Source organism: Podarcis raffonei, chromosome 9 (genome assembly GCF_027172205.1).
Source record: "Podarcis raffonei isolate rPodRaf1 chromosome 9, rPodRaf1.pri, whole genome shotgun sequence".
Taxonomy (NCBI): domain Eukaryota; kingdom Metazoa; phylum Chordata; class Lepidosauria; order Squamata; family Lacertidae; genus Podarcis; species Podarcis raffonei.
In genome coordinates this window covers 70,814,697-70,835,569 of record NC_070610.1, presented here as the reverse complement: position 1 = coordinate 70,835,569, position 20,873 = coordinate 70,814,697, and the positions used below count along the sequence as shown (strand labels likewise).

Here is a 20,873-nt window from a genome sequence, read left to right as displayed (position 1 = left end):
AGAACACAAATTTGTCAATTTCTTGTTTTTCCAATCTTAAATTCAGTTCTCTGTATTTCTTCATCAGCCTGCAATATTTTTTTTGAAGTTCTCACAAACATTCCTAAACATTTTAGTACAAATTTCTCCTGATATGCACATTTTTGTATGCCATTTCTCAGAACACAAATTTTTCAAAACAATTTCCCCTCATGCGATGCATTTTTATGTTGTTGTCATTAATATAGAATCATAGAATCATAGAGTTGGAAGAGACCACAAGGGCCATGGAGTCCAACCCCCTGCCAAGCAGGAAACACCATCAGAGCACTCCTGACATATGGTTGTCAAGCCTCTGCTTAAAGACCTCCAAAGAAGGAGACTCCACCACACTCCTTGGCAGCAAATTCCACTGTCGAACAGCTCTTACTGTCAGGAAGTTCTTCCTAATGTTTAGGTGGAATCTTCTTTCCTGCAGTTTGGATCCATTGCTCCGTGTCCGCTTCTCTGGAGCAGCAGAAAACAACCTTTCTCCCTCCTCTATGTGACATCCTTTTATATATTTGAACATGGCTATCATGTTCATTCAGAATATATTCAGAATATATTCATTCTGATTCACACACCACCCCAGTGCTGCCATTTTTGTCCACATTACCGGAGTCAACAGCATCTCAAAATCCAGAGATGTGCAAATTCCAAAGTATGGTTGTGCTCTGGTTTGTGGATTGTTTCAGAAGGTGCAAATTAGGTCAATTCATCTTAATAGGAGTGAATCAAATTTCCTCCCCATCGCTCACAGATTGGGGACCACTGGCATGTAGCTTTTGCACATTTAAGATACTGTGTTTAATTGCAATCCGATAGGTGCGTTGCTCAAAGACTATGGGATGTGGTAGTTCTGCACACAGCACCTTTGTGTCCAAGGCAAACAGAGGTAAGTTATTTATTTCCTTTCTGAAACATTTTCAGTGTTGTTTTCTGATGTCCTTTCTGAGTAAACATCCGTATGTTCCTCCTTTCTCACTAGGCCATGAATTGCCAGATGCATCACATCCTGGTAAGTTAACGTTATATAATCTTTCCAGTAGGAAATTTGGTGGCCCTGTGAAATTTGACAACGCGCAGACAAGGAGGCATTGAGTCATATTCGGGGGGGGGGGGGACACTGGCCATGCAGAAAGGAACTACTTTGTAGATCTGAGTGGCTCATATGGTGTCCTCCAGATGTTGTTAAGCTACAACTCCCTGACTTTGGCTATTGTGAGATGTAGTTCAAAACACAGCTGCAGAGCTACAGGTTAGCCACCCCTGTTGTTGACAGTCAACTCCTGCTTCTCCTTTACCCCCTATAAATTAAAATTGTCATGGATGCAAAATACATTTTACTGATGGTCAACAATCTAAGCACACACATTATTATACATGATTTCATATCTAATAATTATGCTATATAGATATTGACACAACTTTGTTATTGTATTCAGAAATGTTTAATTGAGCATTCTGCATGCTGCTGATTTATTTTTTCCAATTTTATATTTTTAAGTTTCAACGTTTTTGACATAATGCAGTCAAAACACAATTTTGTCATTTATTTTTGTCGACTTCCCACCCAGTTTTCCATCTAGTTGTTGTTTCTCCCTTTCTGCTACACCCTATGTTCTTTCCATCAAATCATAAACACAGGATTATTTACAGTCATACCTTGGTTATCAAACAGCTTAGTTCTCAAATGTTTTGGCTCCCCAACGCCGCAAACCCAGAAGTGAGAGTTCTGGTTTGCGAACTATTTTTGGAAGCCAAACATCCGACGGGGTTTCTGCAATTTCTGATTGGCTGCGGGAGCTTCCTGCAGCCAATCAGAAGCCACGCTTTGGTTTCCGAACGTTTTGGAAGTCAAACGGACTTCCGGAACGGATTCCGTTCAACTTCTGAGGTATGACTGTACTCTTATTCTCGTTTTATGTAACTGTGCATCTCGTATGTAATAAATAAAAATTATTTTTTTATAAAAAGAATCTGAACAAGGTCTATGGAAGAACAGCATGTTAGAAAATTTGAGGGAAGGGAAAACCAATGAAGGAGCATGTGAAGAATGTTCATTCTCCTGTGGCAAGCATGGAAGGAAAGAAGTTATTCCCTGCCCACTATTGTTGATACTAGCTGGGGTTGGTGGAAATTGGAGTCCAGCAATATCAGGAAAGCCATTGGCTCCCCATCTCTTTTGAAAGCACAAACCCTCACTATATGTCAGGCTTCCGGGAAGCAGCTTCCTACCTCCCATTGGCCGTGGATAAGCAGAACAAAGCAAAAATAGTTTCTCGTCCTTTAAAGAGTTTTTAATGACCACAGCGAAAGAACAAAGAGTCCATCTCAGAGTAAGTAAAGGTAAAGGGACCCCTGACCATTAGGTCCAGTCGTGACCAACTCTGGGGTTGCGGTGCTCATCTCGCATTATTGGCCGAGGGAGCCGGCGTACAGCTTCCGGGTCATGTGGCCAGCATGACTAAGCCGCTTCTGGCGAACCAGAGCAGCGCACGGAAACGCCGTTTACCTTCCCACCGGAGCAGAACCTATTTATCTACTTGCACTTTGATGTGCTTTCGAACTGCTAGGTTGGCAGGAGAAGGAACCAAGCAACGGGAGCTCACCCCGTTGCGGGGATTTGAACCGCCAACCTTCTGATCGGCAATTCCTAGGCTCTGTGGTTTAACCCACAGCGCCACCCGCATCCCATCTCAGAGTAAAGGTGCTCCCAATTAAGGTTTCCACCCACTTTCCCCCTAGTCACCCCATCACTTCCGAGCCTTGCAACCTGATCTTGCAACCGCCATGCTTTTTGTGTAGCACCTTATCTGCTCTATGTGAGCTTGGACTGATAGGCTGGACAATCTCCAGTGAGAGTGAGTCTGTTAGCTCTCTCTTTCCCCGTTCTTCTTCACCTTGCTGTTCACCCCCCAGTTCTTCCCAACTTCTGTCTTCAGGACTACGCCCCTCTGCAAACCACTGTTCTAAATCTATGCTGCTCCCCTGCTCTTGGGCAGCTTCAGGATCCTGGTCAGTAGCAGGGGAAGTGGGAGACTCCCACCATTCCTCATCAGAGCAGTACTCCTCAGCCTGGTCTCTGACATTATATGACAATTTTCTATGGCAGGAGAGAAGCTTCAGGTTGGAACTTTCCTCCTGCTGAAGGTTCTAGCCAATGAGATCAGGACTTGTTCTTCCTGCTTTGCATCGGATTTTCCCATTGGATGGTTTCAGACAATGAACCCGTCCAGCTCAAAATGGGTTGATTGGCTTGTTTTGGAAGCCAGGAAAAGCCCTAGAACACACTAGCATTCTGGCTGAATCAGTCGTACAGTTGGGAGGGATGAACAAGAAAAAAAGTGCCAGGAATTTGGCTGAAGAAAACAAACCATCCTTTAAGCTCTTCCCTTTTTCTGGTTAGTGCCATACCCTCCGAGTGTCCCGATTTTCCAGGGACAGTCCCGGAATTGCAAAAGCCATCCTGGCTTCTGATTTGACCCTGGAATGTCCCTATTTCCCCTGCAAGTGCTATGAGTGTGTGTCTAAGGGGTTTTCTTAGTATGGTGGAATGTGTGTGCGCTATGTCCCACACATAGCAATGTGGAGCCAGCGTGATGTAGTGGTTAAGAGCGGTGGACTCGTAATCTGGTGAACCAGGTTCGCTTGCCCACTCCTCCACATGCAGCTGCTTAGGCTAGTCACACTTCTTTGAAGTCTCTCAGCCCCACTCACCTCACAGAGTGTTTGTTGTGGGGGAGGAAGGGAAAGGAGATTGTGAGCCGCTTTGAGACTCCTTAAAAGGTAAAGGGACCCCTGACCATTAGGTCCAGTCATGACCGACTCTGGGGTTGCAGCGCTCATCTCACTTTATTGACCGAGGGAACCGGCGTACAGTCATGTGGCCAGCATGACCAAGCCGCTTCTGGTGAACCAGAGCAGCACACGGAAACGCCGTTTACCTTCCCGCCGGAGTGGTACCTATTTATCTACTTGCACTTTGACGTGCTTTCAAACTGCTAGGTTGGCAGGAGCAGGGACCGAGCAACGGGAGCTCACCCCGTCGTGGGGATTCGAACCACCGACCTTCTGATTGGCAAGTCCTAGGCTCTGTGGTTTAACCCACAGCGCTACCCACGTCCCTTGAGACTCCTTAGGGTAGTGATAAAGCGGGATATCAAATCCAAACTCCTCTTCTTCTATTGGTGTGGAGGTGGTGGCAGCACTCGCCCTTCTTCTGATAGGAAATGCTTTGGGGGGGCGGGGAATGAGGAGGTCAGTTGGTGGGGAGTCAGAAATGTCCCCATTTCCATCTGAGAAATGTTGGGAGAGTATGAAGTGCTAGGAAGAATGGAAAACACGAGACTGTTGAACATGACGTGCGAACATGTTTATGTGCTGCTGCTTCCTGCACCCAGTGCAGCCAAACAGGTTGTGCTCCCCTAAATCTGCCTTTGTTGGGGGCAGAGGGCTTTGAGGTGTGTCAGAGATTGCCCTCATTTGGGCGAGGGGAGAGGGGAGGAGACTAATCCAATGGCAGAAGCTGTTCAACAGTTGAACGGACGATTTCAGAAGGAGGTGGGCTTCATTCGGGTTTTATAAACAGAGGTTGACTAGCCAGAGATTTTTGATTCCTGAACTGTGGTCCCTTGTGGCCCTACATTTCTATGGACAGCAAGAATATCTCCTACCAGATCTTAATTTCTCCAAAGCGCAGCACAGGCTTCCCTCTCCCATTTCTCATACCACACCGGTGACATAGTGTGGGTTGCCAGTGTCCGGGGCTGTTCTACCCATCTGAGAAGCTCCTAATGTTTCTTCCCTTCTCCAAAGAGCTTCTTGGACGATCGGAAAGGACAGGGTTGTGAGCTGCCTGCCATTTTACTTACCCACAATGCCCCAGTGGTGCTCTGCTATGGCACAATGTGGGCCATTTAAAATGGCGGGCTGCTTCCTAGGCCCAATCCCTACTACCAGTTAAGCCGATGGCAGCACCAAACTTCTGTGTCATGTGGACTCTACCATGATACCTGGCCCCAACAGCTGCCCAAGGTTGCTAGCTGCTGATGTCAGCTGTTTGATGGGCTTCATGTTTCTGCAAGCCTTTGGTGGGATTGTGCCAATATAGCAAGAGGCTATATCACACACCTCTCTTTTTGCATCTCAGCCTTCAGAGGAGCTATCCTGATCCAAACGTGGTATCGACGCTATGTGGCCCGGCTTGAAATGCGCCGAAGATGCACATGGCGCATATTTCAGTCCATAGAGTATGCGGGAGAGCTGGATCATCTCAAGGTATGATGGCAAAAGAGGAAGGCGGAGGGGAAATCCTTCCTTCTGCCTGTTCTAGTTTTCCTGTTGGTAGCGGTAAAAGGAATTTAGCTCTCAGAATTATTCTCCTGATTCTCATCTGCCCCCAACACAGCCCAGACTTGGCTGGAAGTACAACAGCAGGGAGCATTCAGTTTGGAACCTAAGGGTTAATTCTGTTCATAATTAGTAGGTGGGGTGGGGTGGAGGTGTTGCCTAGCAACCTGTCAGGATGGCATGATCCATGCTGAGGTAACTTGTGCTGATTGGCTGGTTAGTTCTAAGGGAGTTTTCCTCTTGTACGCATAGCTGAATATTTTTCTGATGTGTACAAGGCCCAAAGTAAGAGAGACAAAATCTTTCCCCCCTCAAATTATACACTGTTTTGGTTCAGTTGTCCACAGTCAAGTGTTATAAGGGTTTATTTTCTCCCTGGTCTCCAACTGTGTTGCTAACAGAATTCAGTGATCCAAATGCATTCTAAACCCTCTGCCTAAGTACTTTCATGCAAGCATAACTCAATCCAACAGTACTCTCATTCAAACTTTGCTTTCCTCGTTTTGAGCTGCGACTCCCATTCGTAATATATGTATATGTATGCATGTATGAGGGACAGAGGAGGCAGAAAACTCCAAACAAACCCAAACAGCCCCCTGAGCATCCTCAGTGGCTGCCCAACGATGCAGAGTGTGTGTTGGAAGGAGAAGCACTGCACACTCCAAAATTAGATGGCATGTGCCAGTTCCACACATCTTCTGAATCACATGCAGCTCTGTGTGGCACAGTGACCTAGCATGGGAGGGGGGCACAGTGTTGGTTGCCCCAGGCACAAAATCGTTAGGGGCACAAAATTTCTTCTTCTTCTTCTTCTTTTTTTTTGAAATCAATTTTATTTGACTTTTCCAAATGCAAATTAGTTACAGTGCCAAATACATATCCATAAAATGAGACTTTTCTGAATCTCGCGACTTGCCCCCATCCCTTCCATGGGTCCTATAGTCAACATTTCCAAATGCATATTATTTCATTGTGTTATGTATCCATCCATGTTGTCCGTAATATTTGTTACATGACAAGCGGGATTAAAATCCTGCTAATGTTTTCATCCGCTTACAGTGGTCTCCTAAATTAGTTTTAAACTTTTCCCATTCTTTCTTGAATTTCTTGTTTTCTTGGTCTCTGAGTTTCCCAGTCAGTTTAGCCATTTCCGCATAGTCTAACAGCTTAGTTTGCCATTCCTCTCTGATAGGGACTCTTTCTTCTTTCCACCTCTGGGCTAGTAGCATCTGTGCTGCTGTTGTCGCATCCATAAAAAGTCTTTTCTGTTCCTTTGGGATGTCGGTACCTATAATTCCTAATAGAAAGGCTTCTGGTTTTTTAACAAAAGATTTTTTAAACATTCCCCCCCCCAATTCATTATATATCATTTCCCAGAAGGCCTTTATTACCTTACAACACCACCACATATGATAAAAGATACTTCCTTTTCTTTACATTTCCAGCAGGTATTTGTACCTGTTCTGTACTTTTTTGCGAATTTACTAGGAGTTGAATACCACTGGTACATCATTTTCATATAGTTTTCTTTCAGTGTACAGCAGTACCTCTGGTTGCGAACGGGATCCGTTCCGGAGGCCCGTTCGCAACATGAATAGAACGCAACCTGCAGCGGTGCATCTGCGCACACGCAGGTTGCGATTCGCCACTTCTGCGCATGCGCGAGCGACGAGACCTGGAAGTAACCCTTTCCAGTTACTGGGGTCGCTGAGGGACACAACCTGAAAAAACATAGAATCATAGAATCATAGAATCATAGAATCATAGAGTTGGAAGAGACCACAAGGGCCATCGAGTCCAACCCCCTGCCAAGCAGGAAACACCATCAGAGCACTCCTGACATATGGTTGTCAAGCCTCTGCTTAAAGACCTCCAAAGAAGGAGACTCCACCACACTCCTTGGCAGCAAATTCCACTGTCGAACAGCTCTTACTGTCAGGAAGTTCTTCCTAATGTTTAGGTGGAATCTTCTTTCCTGCACTTTGGATCCATTGCTCCGTGTCCGCTTCTCTGGAGCAGCAGAAAACAACCTTTCTCCCTCCTCTATGTGACATCCTTTTATATATTTGAACATGGCTATCATATCACCCCTTAACCTCCTCTTCTCCAGGCTAAACATGCCCAGCTCCCTTAGCCGTTCCTCATAAGGCATCGTTTCCAGGCCTTTGACCATTTTGGTTGCCCTCCTCTGGACACGTTCCAGTTTGTCAGTGTCCTTCTTGAACTGTGGCGCCCAGAACTGGACACAGTACTCCAGGTGAGGTCTGACCAGAGCAGAATACAGTGGCACTATTACTTCCCTTGATCTAGATGCTATACTCCTATTGATGCAGCCCAGAATTGCATTGGCTTTTTTAGCTGCCGCGTCACACTGTTGGCTCATGTCAAGTTTGTGGTCAACCAAGACTCCTAGATCCTTTTCACATGTAGTGCTCTCAAGCCAGGTGTCACCCATCTTTATTTGTGCCTCTCATTTTTTTTGCCCAACATTTCTCCCTGTTAAAATTCATCTTGTTTGTTTTGGCCCAGTTCTCCAATCTGTCAAGGTCATTTTGAAGTGTGATCCTGTCCTCTGGGGTGTTAGCCACCCCTCCCAGTTTGGTGTCATCTGCAAATTTGATCAGGATGCCCTTGAGTCCATCATCCAAGTCGTTGATAAAGATGTTGAATAAGACTGGGCCCAAGACAGAACCCTGTGGCACCCCACTAGTCACTCTTCTCCAGGATGAAGAGGAACCATTGATGAGCACCCTTTGGGTTCGGTCAGTCAGCCAGTTACAAATCCACTGAGTGGTAGCATAGTCAAGACCGCATTTTACCAGCTTCTTTACAAGAATATCATGGGGCACCTTGTCAAATGCCTTGCTGAAATCAAGGTAGGCTACATCCACTGCATTCCCTTCATCTACCAGGCTTGTAATTCTGTCAAAAAACGAGATCAGGTTAGTCTGACATGACTTATTTTTCAGAAATCCATGCTGACTATTGGTGATCACAGCATTCCTTTCTAGGTGCTCACAGACTGTTTGCTTAATGATCTGCTCCAGAATCTTCCCTGGTATTGATGTCAGACTGAATGGGCGGTAATTATTTGGGTCCTCTCTTTTCCCCTTTTTGAAAATAGGGACAACATTTGCCCTCCTCCAGTCTGCCGGGACTTCGCCTGTTCTCCAGGAATTCTCAAAGATGACTGCCAGTGGTTCTGAGATCACATCTGCCAGTTCTTTTAATACTCTTGGATGCAGTTCATCTGGCCCTGGAGACTTGAATACATCTAAACTAGCCAAGTATTCTTGTACTATCTCCTTAGTTATTCTGGGCTGTGTTTCCTCTGCTGAATCATTTGCTCCAAATTCTTCCGGTCGGGCATTGTTTTCTTTATCGGAGAAGACTGAGGCAAAGAAGGCATTGAGGAGTTCAGCCCTTTCTGTGTCCCCTGTTTGCATTTCACCATCTTCTCCTCTGAGTGACACCACTGTTTCTTTGTTCTTCCTTTTGCTACGAACGTACCCATAAAAGCCTTTTTTGTTGCTTTTAACCTCTCTAGCAAGCCTGAGTTCATTCTGTGCTTTAGCTTTTCTGACTTTGTGTCTACACGTGCTGGCTATTTGTTTGAATTCCTCTTTGGTGGTTTCCCCCCTTTTCCATTTTTTGAACACATATCATGAAGCAAACGTAACATGAGGTATGACTGTACAACATGCCGTGAATTTCACTTTCTTATCTCTACAGCTGCGATCTCCTGGGTGATGCGGATGCCGATTGGCAGCTGAGTGCAAATGTGTCCATTACTCTCCCTTCCATCCCAGCCTCTCCACACGGCCCCGGGCTCTGGCAACCCATGCTACGTCACTGGTGTGGCATGAGAAATGGGAGAGGGAACAGAATGGGAGGGAGAGGCTATGGCAGGGGAAGAGAGTACAAAGATGGCTTAATGATGGACGTTGACAGCATTCTTCTTGTCTTCTGCAGCTCAACCATTTCTTTGACTACCTTATGACCTACTTCACGCCAAGCAACAACAAAGACAGTAAGCTCAAAAATGGGGAAATACAGTTTGTATTATATATCACTTTCTCTCTCGGAAATGCATTTTAAATAAAAGGACACATTCTACTCATGTAAAAACATGCTGATTCCCGGACCGTCCGCAGGCGGGATTTAGAAGGCGAGTGGGCCGGATCCAGCCCCTGGGCCTTTGTTTGCCTACCCATGCTCTGGAGTGTACAATCTAGATTTATATTTTGGAAAGCTGCACCTTTAACAACCATTGGCTTTAACCAAATTGGACACAATGTTGAAGAGCAGGCTTTTTTGTCTGTGTTTGGATACCATCACATCAAGATGGTTGACTGAACCTTTCAAAATGGCACTGACTTGAACCACGGGCTCTGATTGGTTGGTTTCTTAGGATTCTTGAGCCAATATAAGGCCAACTAACTTGTAGCTAACTGAACAGCACTCAGGTGTGCTAAATTTCATGGTGTGCTCACCTCTTTAACTGTCAGCAGGTGGCCTTTAGAATTGTTTCATTGCCTTCAGACTATTCTGATGCTTTCAACTGGTGTTGCCATCTGGTTTGTTTGTTTGTTTGTTTCTATTATTATTGTGTCTTTTTGGCTTTGGCGTGGTTTTAATTCCTTTGGCTTTTACGTGATACTCGTAAGATTCCTTTGAGGCTGCATGTGAGAAGGGGGTTGGGGAAAAAAGTCGTCAAAGAAACCGACATGCTTATTTTGCATCATACAATCCTAAGAGTTGGAAGGGACCCACATTTCCATGTGGAAATAACTAAATTAATGGTTCTTATTACCCTGAGTAGTACTGAGTTAAAAACAAAAGAGGAATGCAAATGGGTAAAATTGATGGTAATTGCAGCCAGACAGGTTATAGCGAGTAACTGGAAAAATGCAGAAGAGCTAGGGGTGAACCAATGGAGGAAAAAACTGAATAATATTATAATTTTAGAATACCTAACTGTGAAGATACATAGAATGAAAGGGTTTAAGGTCAGTGAGAAAGAGGAGGATTGGTTTGAGATGATATTGAATTATTTGAGTAGGTTTGAACAATTTGGGGCAATTAAAATGTTAAAAGTTAAATAAACCTTGTGGAAGGAGGAGTGTTAAGGTATATAGAAGTGTACATATGGTTAATTTGAATATGTTATTATTGAATATTATTGAATATGTATATTATTGAATATGTATATTATTGAATATTGTATACCCAATGTATCAGCCACCTGGGGGGGTTTCACTGTTTGTGTTTTGGTGGTTGGTAAAAATAAAATTAAATTAAAAAGAGTTGGAAGGGACCCAAGGGTCATCTAGTCCAACCCCCTGCAATGCAGGAATCTCAGCTAAAACTTACGCTGCTGCCCATGGAGAGAAGCAAAGAGTCACATTCTAGGAGCCAACCTTCTTGGTTTTCATCCCACCCTAGGAGATTTCCTTAACCGCATATTGTCAGAACCTGAAATCATCTTTGACCCCAAGCTCGAAAAACCCATTGAAACCTTTGAATCCGTTGTGGTGCCGGACACCTATGTGGGGCCTCGCCTTTCCTTCCCACTCGTGCCTGAGGATGCCACTAACTTACTGGAAGCGTACCAACACGAGCAAGTAAGTATCTTCACAGTAGCCGTCTACTTTTACCTCAGTTTTCGCTTCCAGAAGCTCCTGCTAGGTAAAGAATGGAACCGAAGGGGAATTTCTATAGCTCAGTGATACACAGGATTTGTGAGGTCCAGGCTGGGAAGGATTCATCTCCTTAAATCCCTGGAGAACCACTGCCAATCATTGTAAGCCTGGGATGAGGGATTTGTGGTCTGCCAGATGTTGTTGCACTACAACTTGTTCATGTTCCTTCTGGGATCGTTTGTCCACCTTTGGTCCTATGCCGAAAACGTACTTCTTTACCTTGGCCTTTGACACCTGAGCAGGTGCCATAACTAACCGTAACTTTGCCTGGTGCAAACCATAGGTTGCTATTTGTATAAACCAGGGGTCAGCAAACTTTTTCAGCAGGGGGCCGGTCTCCTGTCCCTCAGACCTTGTCGGGGGCCAGACTATATTTTGGAAAATAATAATAATAAATGAATTCCTATGCCCCACAAATACTTCAGAGATGCATTTTAAATAAAAGCACGCATTCTAATGTAAAAACACGCTGATTCCCGGATCGTCCAGGGGCCGGATTTAGAAGGCGATTGGGCTGGATCCGGCCCCCGGGCCTTAGTTTGCCTACCCGTGGTATAAACGATAAGCAGCCCAACCCCGAAATGCTTTGCTGATTTGGCTTCCCAGTATTTTACACCTCAGCCATTTAGCCGGCAACAGGGCCCTGTGGCTGATGGCTCTCAGACCCCGGCCTTAGCAATAGCTGTGGGAATAGACTGTTCTGGAAAGCATGAGCTGGTTTAGAGAAGGGACATCACTTTCTCTGCCTTTCCTGAGGATGTTGTCATCACGCCCTGTCTGTGTGAAGTCATGGCTATTTGTGTTGCAAGGATTTTTAAGGTACCTGTGACCCACTCAAATTGTGTCCAAGAATTGACAGACGCAGCAGTGGAGAAAAAGAATGTGATATTTATTGCTGAGCAATAATTGGCCCAGTGGAATGACTTCCAAAGACTGGGCCCCGGGCTCTAGCACCCTGAGGCTTTATACCTGAGTACATACATGGCATAATCAAATACAATCGAACACAGCAGCAAAAATAAGACCAACGAGCACATTCAAGCCTTGCCCCCTGATCATGTAAAGAGTTCCCTCCCAACTTCTGCTTTCTTCAGTCTGAACATTCAGTGTAACCTTTCCCCTGATCTATGGTAAGAAGGAGAAAAGGAAACTTAAGGCAAAAGGAACTTCGACCATTACGTTCTCCTACACGGCATCTGCTATACAGTGACATTTGCGGTTAGCATCTTCCTGTTTTTAGCTGCTCAGGACCCTGGGGAAAGTGCCAGCACATCAGATTTATTGCTTCCCCCTTACGTTAGCGAGACATTGAAAAGAACAAGGGAAGGGAACTGGGGCAGAGTGCGCAGCCTGGGAGTCATTTTGGACTCACAGCTGTCCATGGAGGCGCAGGTCAATTCTGTATCCAGGGCAGCTGTCTACCAACTCCACCTGGTACGCAGGCTGAGACCCTACCTGCCCGCGGACTTGTTGGAGGGGGATTTCCAGCCGGTGGCAGAGGAGAGAGTGACTCCAGGAGACATAGGTGTAAAAACCCAAACTAAAACAGAGACTTTATTACTAAATAAATAAACACAAACTCTGGTGGGTGTTATTCCTGCAGGCAGGCAACAAAACTCAGCTTTTTTCCTTTATAGCAACGGTCACCTGCAGCCAATTAATCCCAGAAACTCCTTAAAGGTATACACACGTTTCTGTGCCGAATGTCCTCTAACAGGACTGTCTCGCCAGAGTGGTGCATGCTCTAGTTATCTCCCGCTTGGACTACTGCAATGCGCTCTACGTGGGGCTACCTTTGAAGGTGACTCGGAAACTACAACTAATCCAGAATGCGGCAGCTAGACTGATAAGTGGGGGCGGCCGCCGAGGCCACATAACACCGGTCTTGAAAGACCTACAATGGCTCCCAGTACATTTCCAAGCACAATTCAAAGTGCTGGTGTTGACCTTCAAAGCCCTAAACGGCCTCGGCCCAGTATACCTGAAGGAGCGTCTCCACCCCCATCGTTCTGCCCGGACGCTGAGGTCCAGCGCCGAGGGCCTTCTGGCGGTTCCCTCATTGCGAGAAGCAAAGCTACAGGGAACCAGGCAGAGGGCCTTCTCGGTAGTGGCGCCCGCCCTGTGGAACGCCCTCCCATCAGATGTCAAAGCGATAAACAACTACCTGACATTCAGAAGACATCTTAAGGCAGCCCTGTTCAGGGAAGTTTTTAACGTGTGATATTTTAGTGTATTTTTGGTTTCTATGGAAGCCGCCCAGAGTGGCTGGGGAAACCCAGCCAGATGGGCGGGGTACAAATAATAAATTATTATTATTATTATTATTATTATTATTATTATTATTATTATTTAGGATTTTTCAAATCTAAGCAATTTGCTCTAAGCTTTGCAGAAGCCTTCATGATTCAAACATGGATTATATAAAAATCATCATAGAAATATTTGGTTATATATGGATATATGAATAACTGATTATAAGAAAGCATAAGGGTAAAATTCCTCCAGGTGGTCCTGCTTCTTTTGGAGAAAGACCGACTTTAGCCCTGGGAGCATCTTGGTGACTGTACCCATAGGTGTCCGAAATGGGAGCAGCGGGTTTAGGGGCTTCTGCTGGAGTGTTAAAGCTGCACCTGCTCCTAGGCTAAACTTTGATGTTTGCAAACGAATGCCATTGCTGCAAAAAGCCATAGGACACCAAATCTGGCTAAATTCCTCCGCCCCAGAAATCTCCCACCACTTGGAAAATTGGGGCATGCATAAAACTGTGTTGTTGTTTTAAATTGTGAACTGCCTAGTTTCTGTAGAAATGCGGGGTATAAATTAGCGCAAGTGAACAGTTAATTGTTTCTCCCCGAAGGATCCTGGGAATTGTAGTTTGAGAGGAGAGAAAACGCGGTTCTCCTCAATGGCTTTCTGTAATTTCCTCACTTTCTCCCAGTAGCATCTTCACGCTTACTATGTCCTAAGACTCTTGAGTGAGACTGAAAAGCATCTTGCCCAGCTTCCAAACATCACCTGCATCTCCACCTGCTACAGTGAGGAGATCACTGTATGTGGTAAGTGCTGTTGTTTACCAACGCTGCTGAGGTACATGCCTCAAGCACCGCCTCGGCCCATGTGATCTAATCCAGACCCTGCACTCATTATTTGTGCCAGCTCCATGAGAGGTACGGAGGGTGGCAACGCGAGAACAGGCCTTTTCTGTGGTGGCTCCCCACTTGTGGAATGCTCTCCCCAGGGAGATTTGCCTGGTGCCATAATGATATATTTTCAGGCACTGGGCAAAAAGTATTCACTCTCTCCAGGCCTTTTGCCTTTAACTACCTGTGGCTTTTTAGAAGTGGCTGGGATGTTTTTAATGTATTGTTATTGGCTTGTAGGTGCTAAAATTTAATTAAGGCTTGGGGCATCAGAAGCCAATTAGGATAATCTAGTCTCCTGTGTGAGGTGATGGCTGGACCCATGGGTGTATTTGACCTGTGTATTTCCAAACCCTCTTAAATTAGCATGTGTGAAAAGCTAATTTTGTTAGGCAAGCTTCCTAAACTGTGTATTAGGCACCTCTATAGCCTAGGAAATCAGCTTGTATTAAAAGCTAATTAACTCAGCCTAATTTCCTTGGAGGTGTTATCCTGTGGGGGTATTGATCCATTAGCACAGCAATGGCTCAAAGGAAACTCTGTGAGATGACAATCTGCCCTAAATCTTCCAACATACAAACAAATTGGAGATAAGAGGAACAGGTGTGTAACTGAAACAGATCTGCAGAAGGGAGACAGGGGAGGGAGACAGGTTGGGCATCTACAACAGAGTGCCGTTTGTTCGGATGCTAGTACCTGCCCTTTCCCCACTCTTAACATGAAAGAGCAGTGTGCCTCTAAGAATGTACAAAGTGCATTTTCTTCCAAATATTAAAGACCAACTGTAGTCTGTACCTTTCTTCCACATTTAAACATAAGGAGCAGGGCTAATGAACATCGCTTCCATTCAGATAAGCTCCAACATCTCTGTCTTTAGAAACCAGGCACTGCCCCTCTCACCTTTCTTAACAAACTGTATAACTTGTTTTCTATGGGAAAGTAATGCGATTAAAGAAACCCTGGTAGAGCAGAAACTACTCTTCCTGGTCCAGAAAGGAAACCTATGATGGTGTCGTGGGCTGGCTGGACTCAGAGGAATGGTGGGAGCAACCAGCTGGGGAAACCCCAAGGGAAGAAGACGCAGAACCAGGAGAGGGGTGATAAGGGCAGAGGAGAGATTGACTATGTGAAGGGGCACAGTCCCCAATTGCTTGGGTGGAAACCTGGAGAGGAGGAGGCTTAGGCAGCTGTGGGGAGTCAGGGACCACCTATCTCAGCAACTGATTCATGGGGTCAAGACCTGCCAAAGACAAGTCGCTGCGCTCATTAGCCTGACACTCCTGTGCAGAAGGTGTTTTTGCTAATAAAGAGTTAACTCCAGCTTGCTCAGTGCGATTTACTGCTGGCTCACTTCTGGCAGATGGTGACAGGCAGATCTTAATGGGGAGAAAAGCCACCATTCCCAGGGAAATATAACCTAGCTCAGTGCAATTTCCTGCTTGGCTCCCTTCTGGCAGATGGTGACAGGCAGATCTTAATGGGGAGAAAAGCCACCGTTCCCAGGGAAATATAACCACAGTTCCCAGGTCCAGTGGCATGGTCCGAAAGCACATGGCACCACCAGCTTGCTGAAGCTAAGCAGGTCTGGGGCTGGTCAGTGCAGGAAAAGGGACTATCTGTGAACTACTGAATAACACGTTGGGTTTCACAGCAGAAGGAATGTGGGATATAGAGCGTGAGAGGGGGGTGGGAATGTGAATAAACCAGCCCCATGAATGGAATACACTGCTTGATGTGAAATGCTTATAACTTTAAACCACAAAGCTGACTTTTTGCCCCCTTCATTTATTAGGAGATTTGCACGGACAGCTGAGTGACTTGTTCCTCATTTTCTACAAGGTACGTAAAGAATACGTCTTCGCATTTCATGTACGGCCGCATGCCAAAATGCAACATATTTTTTTTAAAAAATCATTTTTATTTGATTTTACATATATAAATTTATAACAATCCAAATGCAAATCCATGTATAGAAGTTACACTGAATCTTGAGACTTCGCCCCCATCCCCTCCACAAGTCCTATTGTCAACATTTACAACTGCATATTATTCCATAATCTATACTTTGCATCCATCCATATTATCCTTCGTATTTGTTACATTACAAGTGGGATTAAAATCCTGCTAATGTTTTCATCTGCTTACAGTGGTCTCTTAAATAAATTATAAATTTCCCCCACTCTTTTTTTAAAAAAATTGTTCTCTTGGTTCCTGAGCTTTCTGGTCAGTTTGCCATTTCAGCATAGTCCATCAGCTTAGCTTTCCATTCCTCTCTGATAAGGGACTCCTTCTTCTTTCCATCTCTGAGCTAGTAGCATCTGTGTGGCTGTTGTCGCATACATGAAAAGTTTTTTTTGCTCCTTTGGAATGTTAGTATCAATAATTCCTAATAGAAATGCTTCTGGATATTTTTTTTAACAAAAATTATCTTAAACATTTTTTCATTTCTTTATATATCATCTCCCAGAAAGCTTTTATAACCTTTTTATAACCAATTTAAAATGCAGGTTAAAATGCAATTTAAAATGCAGCCTCATTTTAAAAGTAGCCCATAGATCAAAACATAAGGGGAGGGAAACATAAGGGTCAGACTGAGTCCAAATCAAAGGCCAGGCGGAACAGCTCTGTCTTGCAGGCCCTGCGGAAAGATGTCAAGTCCTGCAGGGCCTTAGTCTCTTGTGGCAGAGCGTTCCACCAAGTCGGGGCCAGTACTGAAAAGGCCCTGGCCCTAGTTGAGACCAATCTAACCACCTTGCGACTTGGGACCTCCAAAATGTTGTCATTTGTGGACCTTAAGGTCCTCCGCGGGGCATTCCAGGAGAGGCGGTCCCGTAAGTACGTGGGTCCTAGGCCGCAAAAGAGTGTATCTGCCCCCTGACCTATCTGCCTGGGTAGGCTTGCTCTGCCTGTGTTGTTGGGTAAAGATGTCAGGTTGTCCCCTTGCCTTTAAATTTACAGTTGAATTGGGAGACGAGGCAGCTGTGGTTTCTCCCATTCTTCCCCTTCTTCTGTGTCCTCCTGTCAAGCCTATTCCCTTCACCTGTGGCTTGTGGAGTTCCTGACTGGAGATCTTCTCAAAGCATTGCAGAGTGGGAGCTGTGGAGGGTGGCTGGTAGAAACTTCCAACCATTTTGTCTCCAAATTTAGCATTTGGTAAGCATTTGGCATGTGGGTGGCGCTGTGGTCTAAACCACAGAGTGTAGGGCTTGCCGATCAGAAGGTTGGTAGTTTGAATCCCCGTGATGGGGTGAGCTCCTGTTGCTCGGTCCCAGCTCCTGCCAACCTAGCAGTTTGAAAGCATGTCAAAGTGCAAGTAGATAAATAGGTACCTCTCCAGCGGGAAGGTAGACGGCATTTCCGTGCGCTGCTCTGGTTCACCAGAAGCGTCTTAGTCATGCTGGCCACATGACCTGGAAACTATACGCCGGCTCCCTCGGCCAATAAAGCGAAATGAGCACTGAAACCCCAGAGTCGTCCACAACTGGACCTAATGGTCAGGGGTCCCTTTACCTTTACCTTTACCTTAAGCATTTGGCAGGAGCTGTGGTCTAAACCGCAGAGCCTAGGGCTTCCCGATTAGAAGGTCTGCGGTTCGAATCCCTGCGACGGGGTGAGCTCCCGTTGTTCGGTCCCAACTCCTGCCAACCTAGCAGTTCGTAAGCATGTCAAAGTGCAAGTAGATAAATAGATACCACTCTGGTGGGAAGGTAAACAGCATTTCCATGTGCTGCTCTGGTTTCGCCAGAAGCGGCTTAGTCATGCTGGCTGCAAGACCCGGAAAAACTGTCTGCGGACAAATGTCGGCTCCCTTGGCCAGTAAAGCGAGATGAGAGCCGCAACCCCAGAGTCGTTCACGACTGGACTTAACTGTCAAGGATCCTTTACCTAAGCACTTTCTGGATGACTGTTGTTGTTTTTCCATTGCAGAATGGTATTCCCTCTCCACAAAAGTTTTATGTCTTTAACGGTGACTTTGTGGACCGAGGCAAGTGTTCCATAGAAGTTCTGATCATCCTCTTCGTCTTCCTTTTGGTTTACCCGAAGGAGGTCCACCTGAACAGAGGGAACCACGAGGACTATATGATCAACTTACGGTATGGCCCCTGAAAACACGTTTCAGGAATTAAGAAATGTATGGGTTACGTTAATGGGTATCTACTTACAAGTCCTTTCTTCTCTTGATCTCTAGCTATGGTTTCACCAAGGAGGTCACGCGCAAATATAAGGTAAGCTTGTTTGCGAACCTTAGACTCACAGACGTTCTCAAAAGTCAACTAGTCCAATCTGCCCTGTCAACACAAGAAATCCACTGCTACAATCCTGCTGAGATCCAGCCTCTGCTTAAGAACAGAGGACAGTCCACCACTTTCTAAGCAAGGTTTCCCCACCCAATTATGCCATGTTTTAGTTTTTGCTATTTTGGTTAAAGTATCAATTCCTTCCGGTGATTGCTTAGTTTGCAGTTTAAGGTTCCTGAACCTGTGCTGCAAATATTTATGGTGTCGCCATTTGCAGTTTGAAAACTGCCCTCCACTGATGGGTTAATACTCTCAATGCCGCCAAAGAAACATTTATCATAACGTATTTGAGAAGGAACATTCAGAATCAATTTGTTGGATTTTGTATCACAGCTATTTACAGCTGGACTCTCCTCTTGCAAAAGAAGATTGTGTTCTTTGTCCCTGTTCCTCTTGTTTGCCTCTTGCCAGCGTGGTGTAGTGGTTAAGAGCGGTGGACTCGTAATCTGGGGAACCGGGTTCGCGTCTCCTCTCCTCCACATGCAGCTGCTGGGTGACCTTGGGCTAGTCACACTTCTCTGAAGTCTCTCAGCCCCACTCACATCACAGAGCGTTTGTTGTGGGGGAGGAAGGGAAAGGAGAATGTTAGCCGCTTTGAGACTCCTTCGGGTAGTGATAAAGCGGGATACCATGTCCAAACTCCTCTTCTTGTTTTGATTCCCTTGTCATTTTGTTGCTTAAATGAAAGGAATTTTGCTGGTTTGTGGGCTTCACAGAATTTAGATATATGCCCTTCTTTGTTACATCTGAAACGAGTAACTGTTTTTGGTGGAGCCTTGGCTTTTCTCTTAGAGTCAGGCATATACCGTATTTTTCGCACCATTGGACGCACCGGACAATAGGACGCACCTTGTTTTAGAGGGGGAAAACAAGGGGGGAAAATCTCCCCCTCTCTGCCCAGCGCCCCTTCCGCGAAGCGGCAGGAGGCGTTGCGCAGAGAGGGGGAGAATTTCCCCTTTTTCTTTCCCCCCTCTAAAACAAGGTGCCGTTTAAGGTGCGTTCAGTCGCCTTCAGGCGGCTACCTCGGAAGCCTGGAGAGGGGTGGGTGCGCAGCGACCCCTCTCCTTTCCAGGCTTCAGGTTCCTTTCGACCTGCTCCTTGGGGCTGGCGGGGGAAGCCCACCAGCAGCCCCAAAGAGCAGGTTGGGGAGAAGCGGAAAGGCGCGCGGCGGAGAGGCTGCTGCCATAGCCGCGCATCACCTCTCCAACCGGGAGAGCGCGCGCGGGGCTAAAGAAGCCCCCCGCGACCCTCTCCCAGCTCCTTAGCCCTGTGCACGCTCTCCCGGCTGGAGAGGTGACGCGCGGCTATGGCTTCTTTGCTCCATAGGACGCACACACATTTCCCCTTCATTTTTGAAGGCGGAAAAGTGCGTCCTATAGAGCGAAAAATACGGTAATGGCTCAGAGCCTCAATACTTCAAGGATCACCCCTCTCCATATGAACTGACCCAGACCCGGAGATCACTTTCTGAGGCTCTTCTTTGTGTGCCTCCTCCACGAGAGATCCAGAGGGTGGCAACACAAGAACAGGGCCTTTTCTGTAGTAGCTCCCCGTTTGTGGAGTGCTCTCCTCAAGGAGGTTCACTTGGCACCTTCATTATACACCTTTAGGCACCAGGCAAAAATGTTCCTCTTTAACCAGGCCCTTGGCTGAATGATATTCTATGGCCTTTAAAATGTGTATTTGGGGGGGGGGTGTTGTTTTGTACTTTTATTGTGTATTCTTATGTTGTGACCCACCCTGAGAACTTTAGATGAAGTGTGGTATATAATAATAATAATAATAATAATAATAATAATAATAATAATAATAATGCTCTATCTCCCCAATGATGCCCCAGTACAAAAAAACAAGCTCAGTCTGTGTTCTCACACTGTTAAATGGTTTGACACCCTGGTGAAGACTCCCAGCATTTAGTAATTCTGAATATTTAGTAATCTCTGGCATTTGTTGACTCTAGGAATTAAGGGTGCTTTTGCACCCACAAACTCTGGGACCTGGATACATATAAATATTTGTATATTGTTGTAAATATTGTATATAATTTTATATATTGTATATAAGATAATAAGAAATATATTATTCATTTTGTAATATATCATTTTCAACAGTCATTCAACATAAGTTACATCTTATACAATTTTTTTAGACTTCCATCAAACACATCTGAAAATTTTCCAATTTTTTCACTTAATTTACATTTCTTAATTTCACTATTGCTATTAATTATCTTATCTATTGACTCTCTCATCATAACCTTCCTTACAATATTTCATATATTCCTCCTTACAAAACTTCTTGCAGTCCTACTAGCGTAATCTGATGATTACTGTTGCTTTTCAAATAGTCCGCATATTTAT

General features: G+C 45.4%; 1 protein-coding gene across 1 annotated transcript in view; it reads left to right on the top strand.

Annotated features, from left to right (window-relative positions):
• Positions 1–3,260: 3,260 nt before the first annotated feature.
• PPEF2 (protein phosphatase with EF-hand domain 2) overlaps positions 3,261–20,873 on the top strand; it is a 32,159-nt gene continuing 14,546 nt past the window's right edge. Inside the window, exons 1-8 of the mRNA XM_053404381.1 lie at positions 3,261–3,425; positions 5,174–5,301; positions 9,346–9,403; positions 10,819–10,997; positions 14,017–14,131; positions 16,008–16,054; positions 18,143–18,309; positions 18,405–18,441. Of these exons, the coding sequence (XP_053260356.1) occupies positions 3,353–3,425; positions 5,174–5,301; positions 9,346–9,403; positions 10,819–10,997; positions 14,017–14,131; positions 16,008–16,054; positions 18,143–18,309; positions 18,405–18,441 (804 nt within the window). The 5' untranslated portion in view covers positions 3,261–3,352. The remainder of the gene's footprint in view (positions 3,426–5,173; positions 5,302–9,345; positions 9,404–10,818; positions 10,998–14,016; positions 14,132–16,007; positions 16,055–18,142; positions 18,310–18,404; positions 18,442–20,873) is intronic.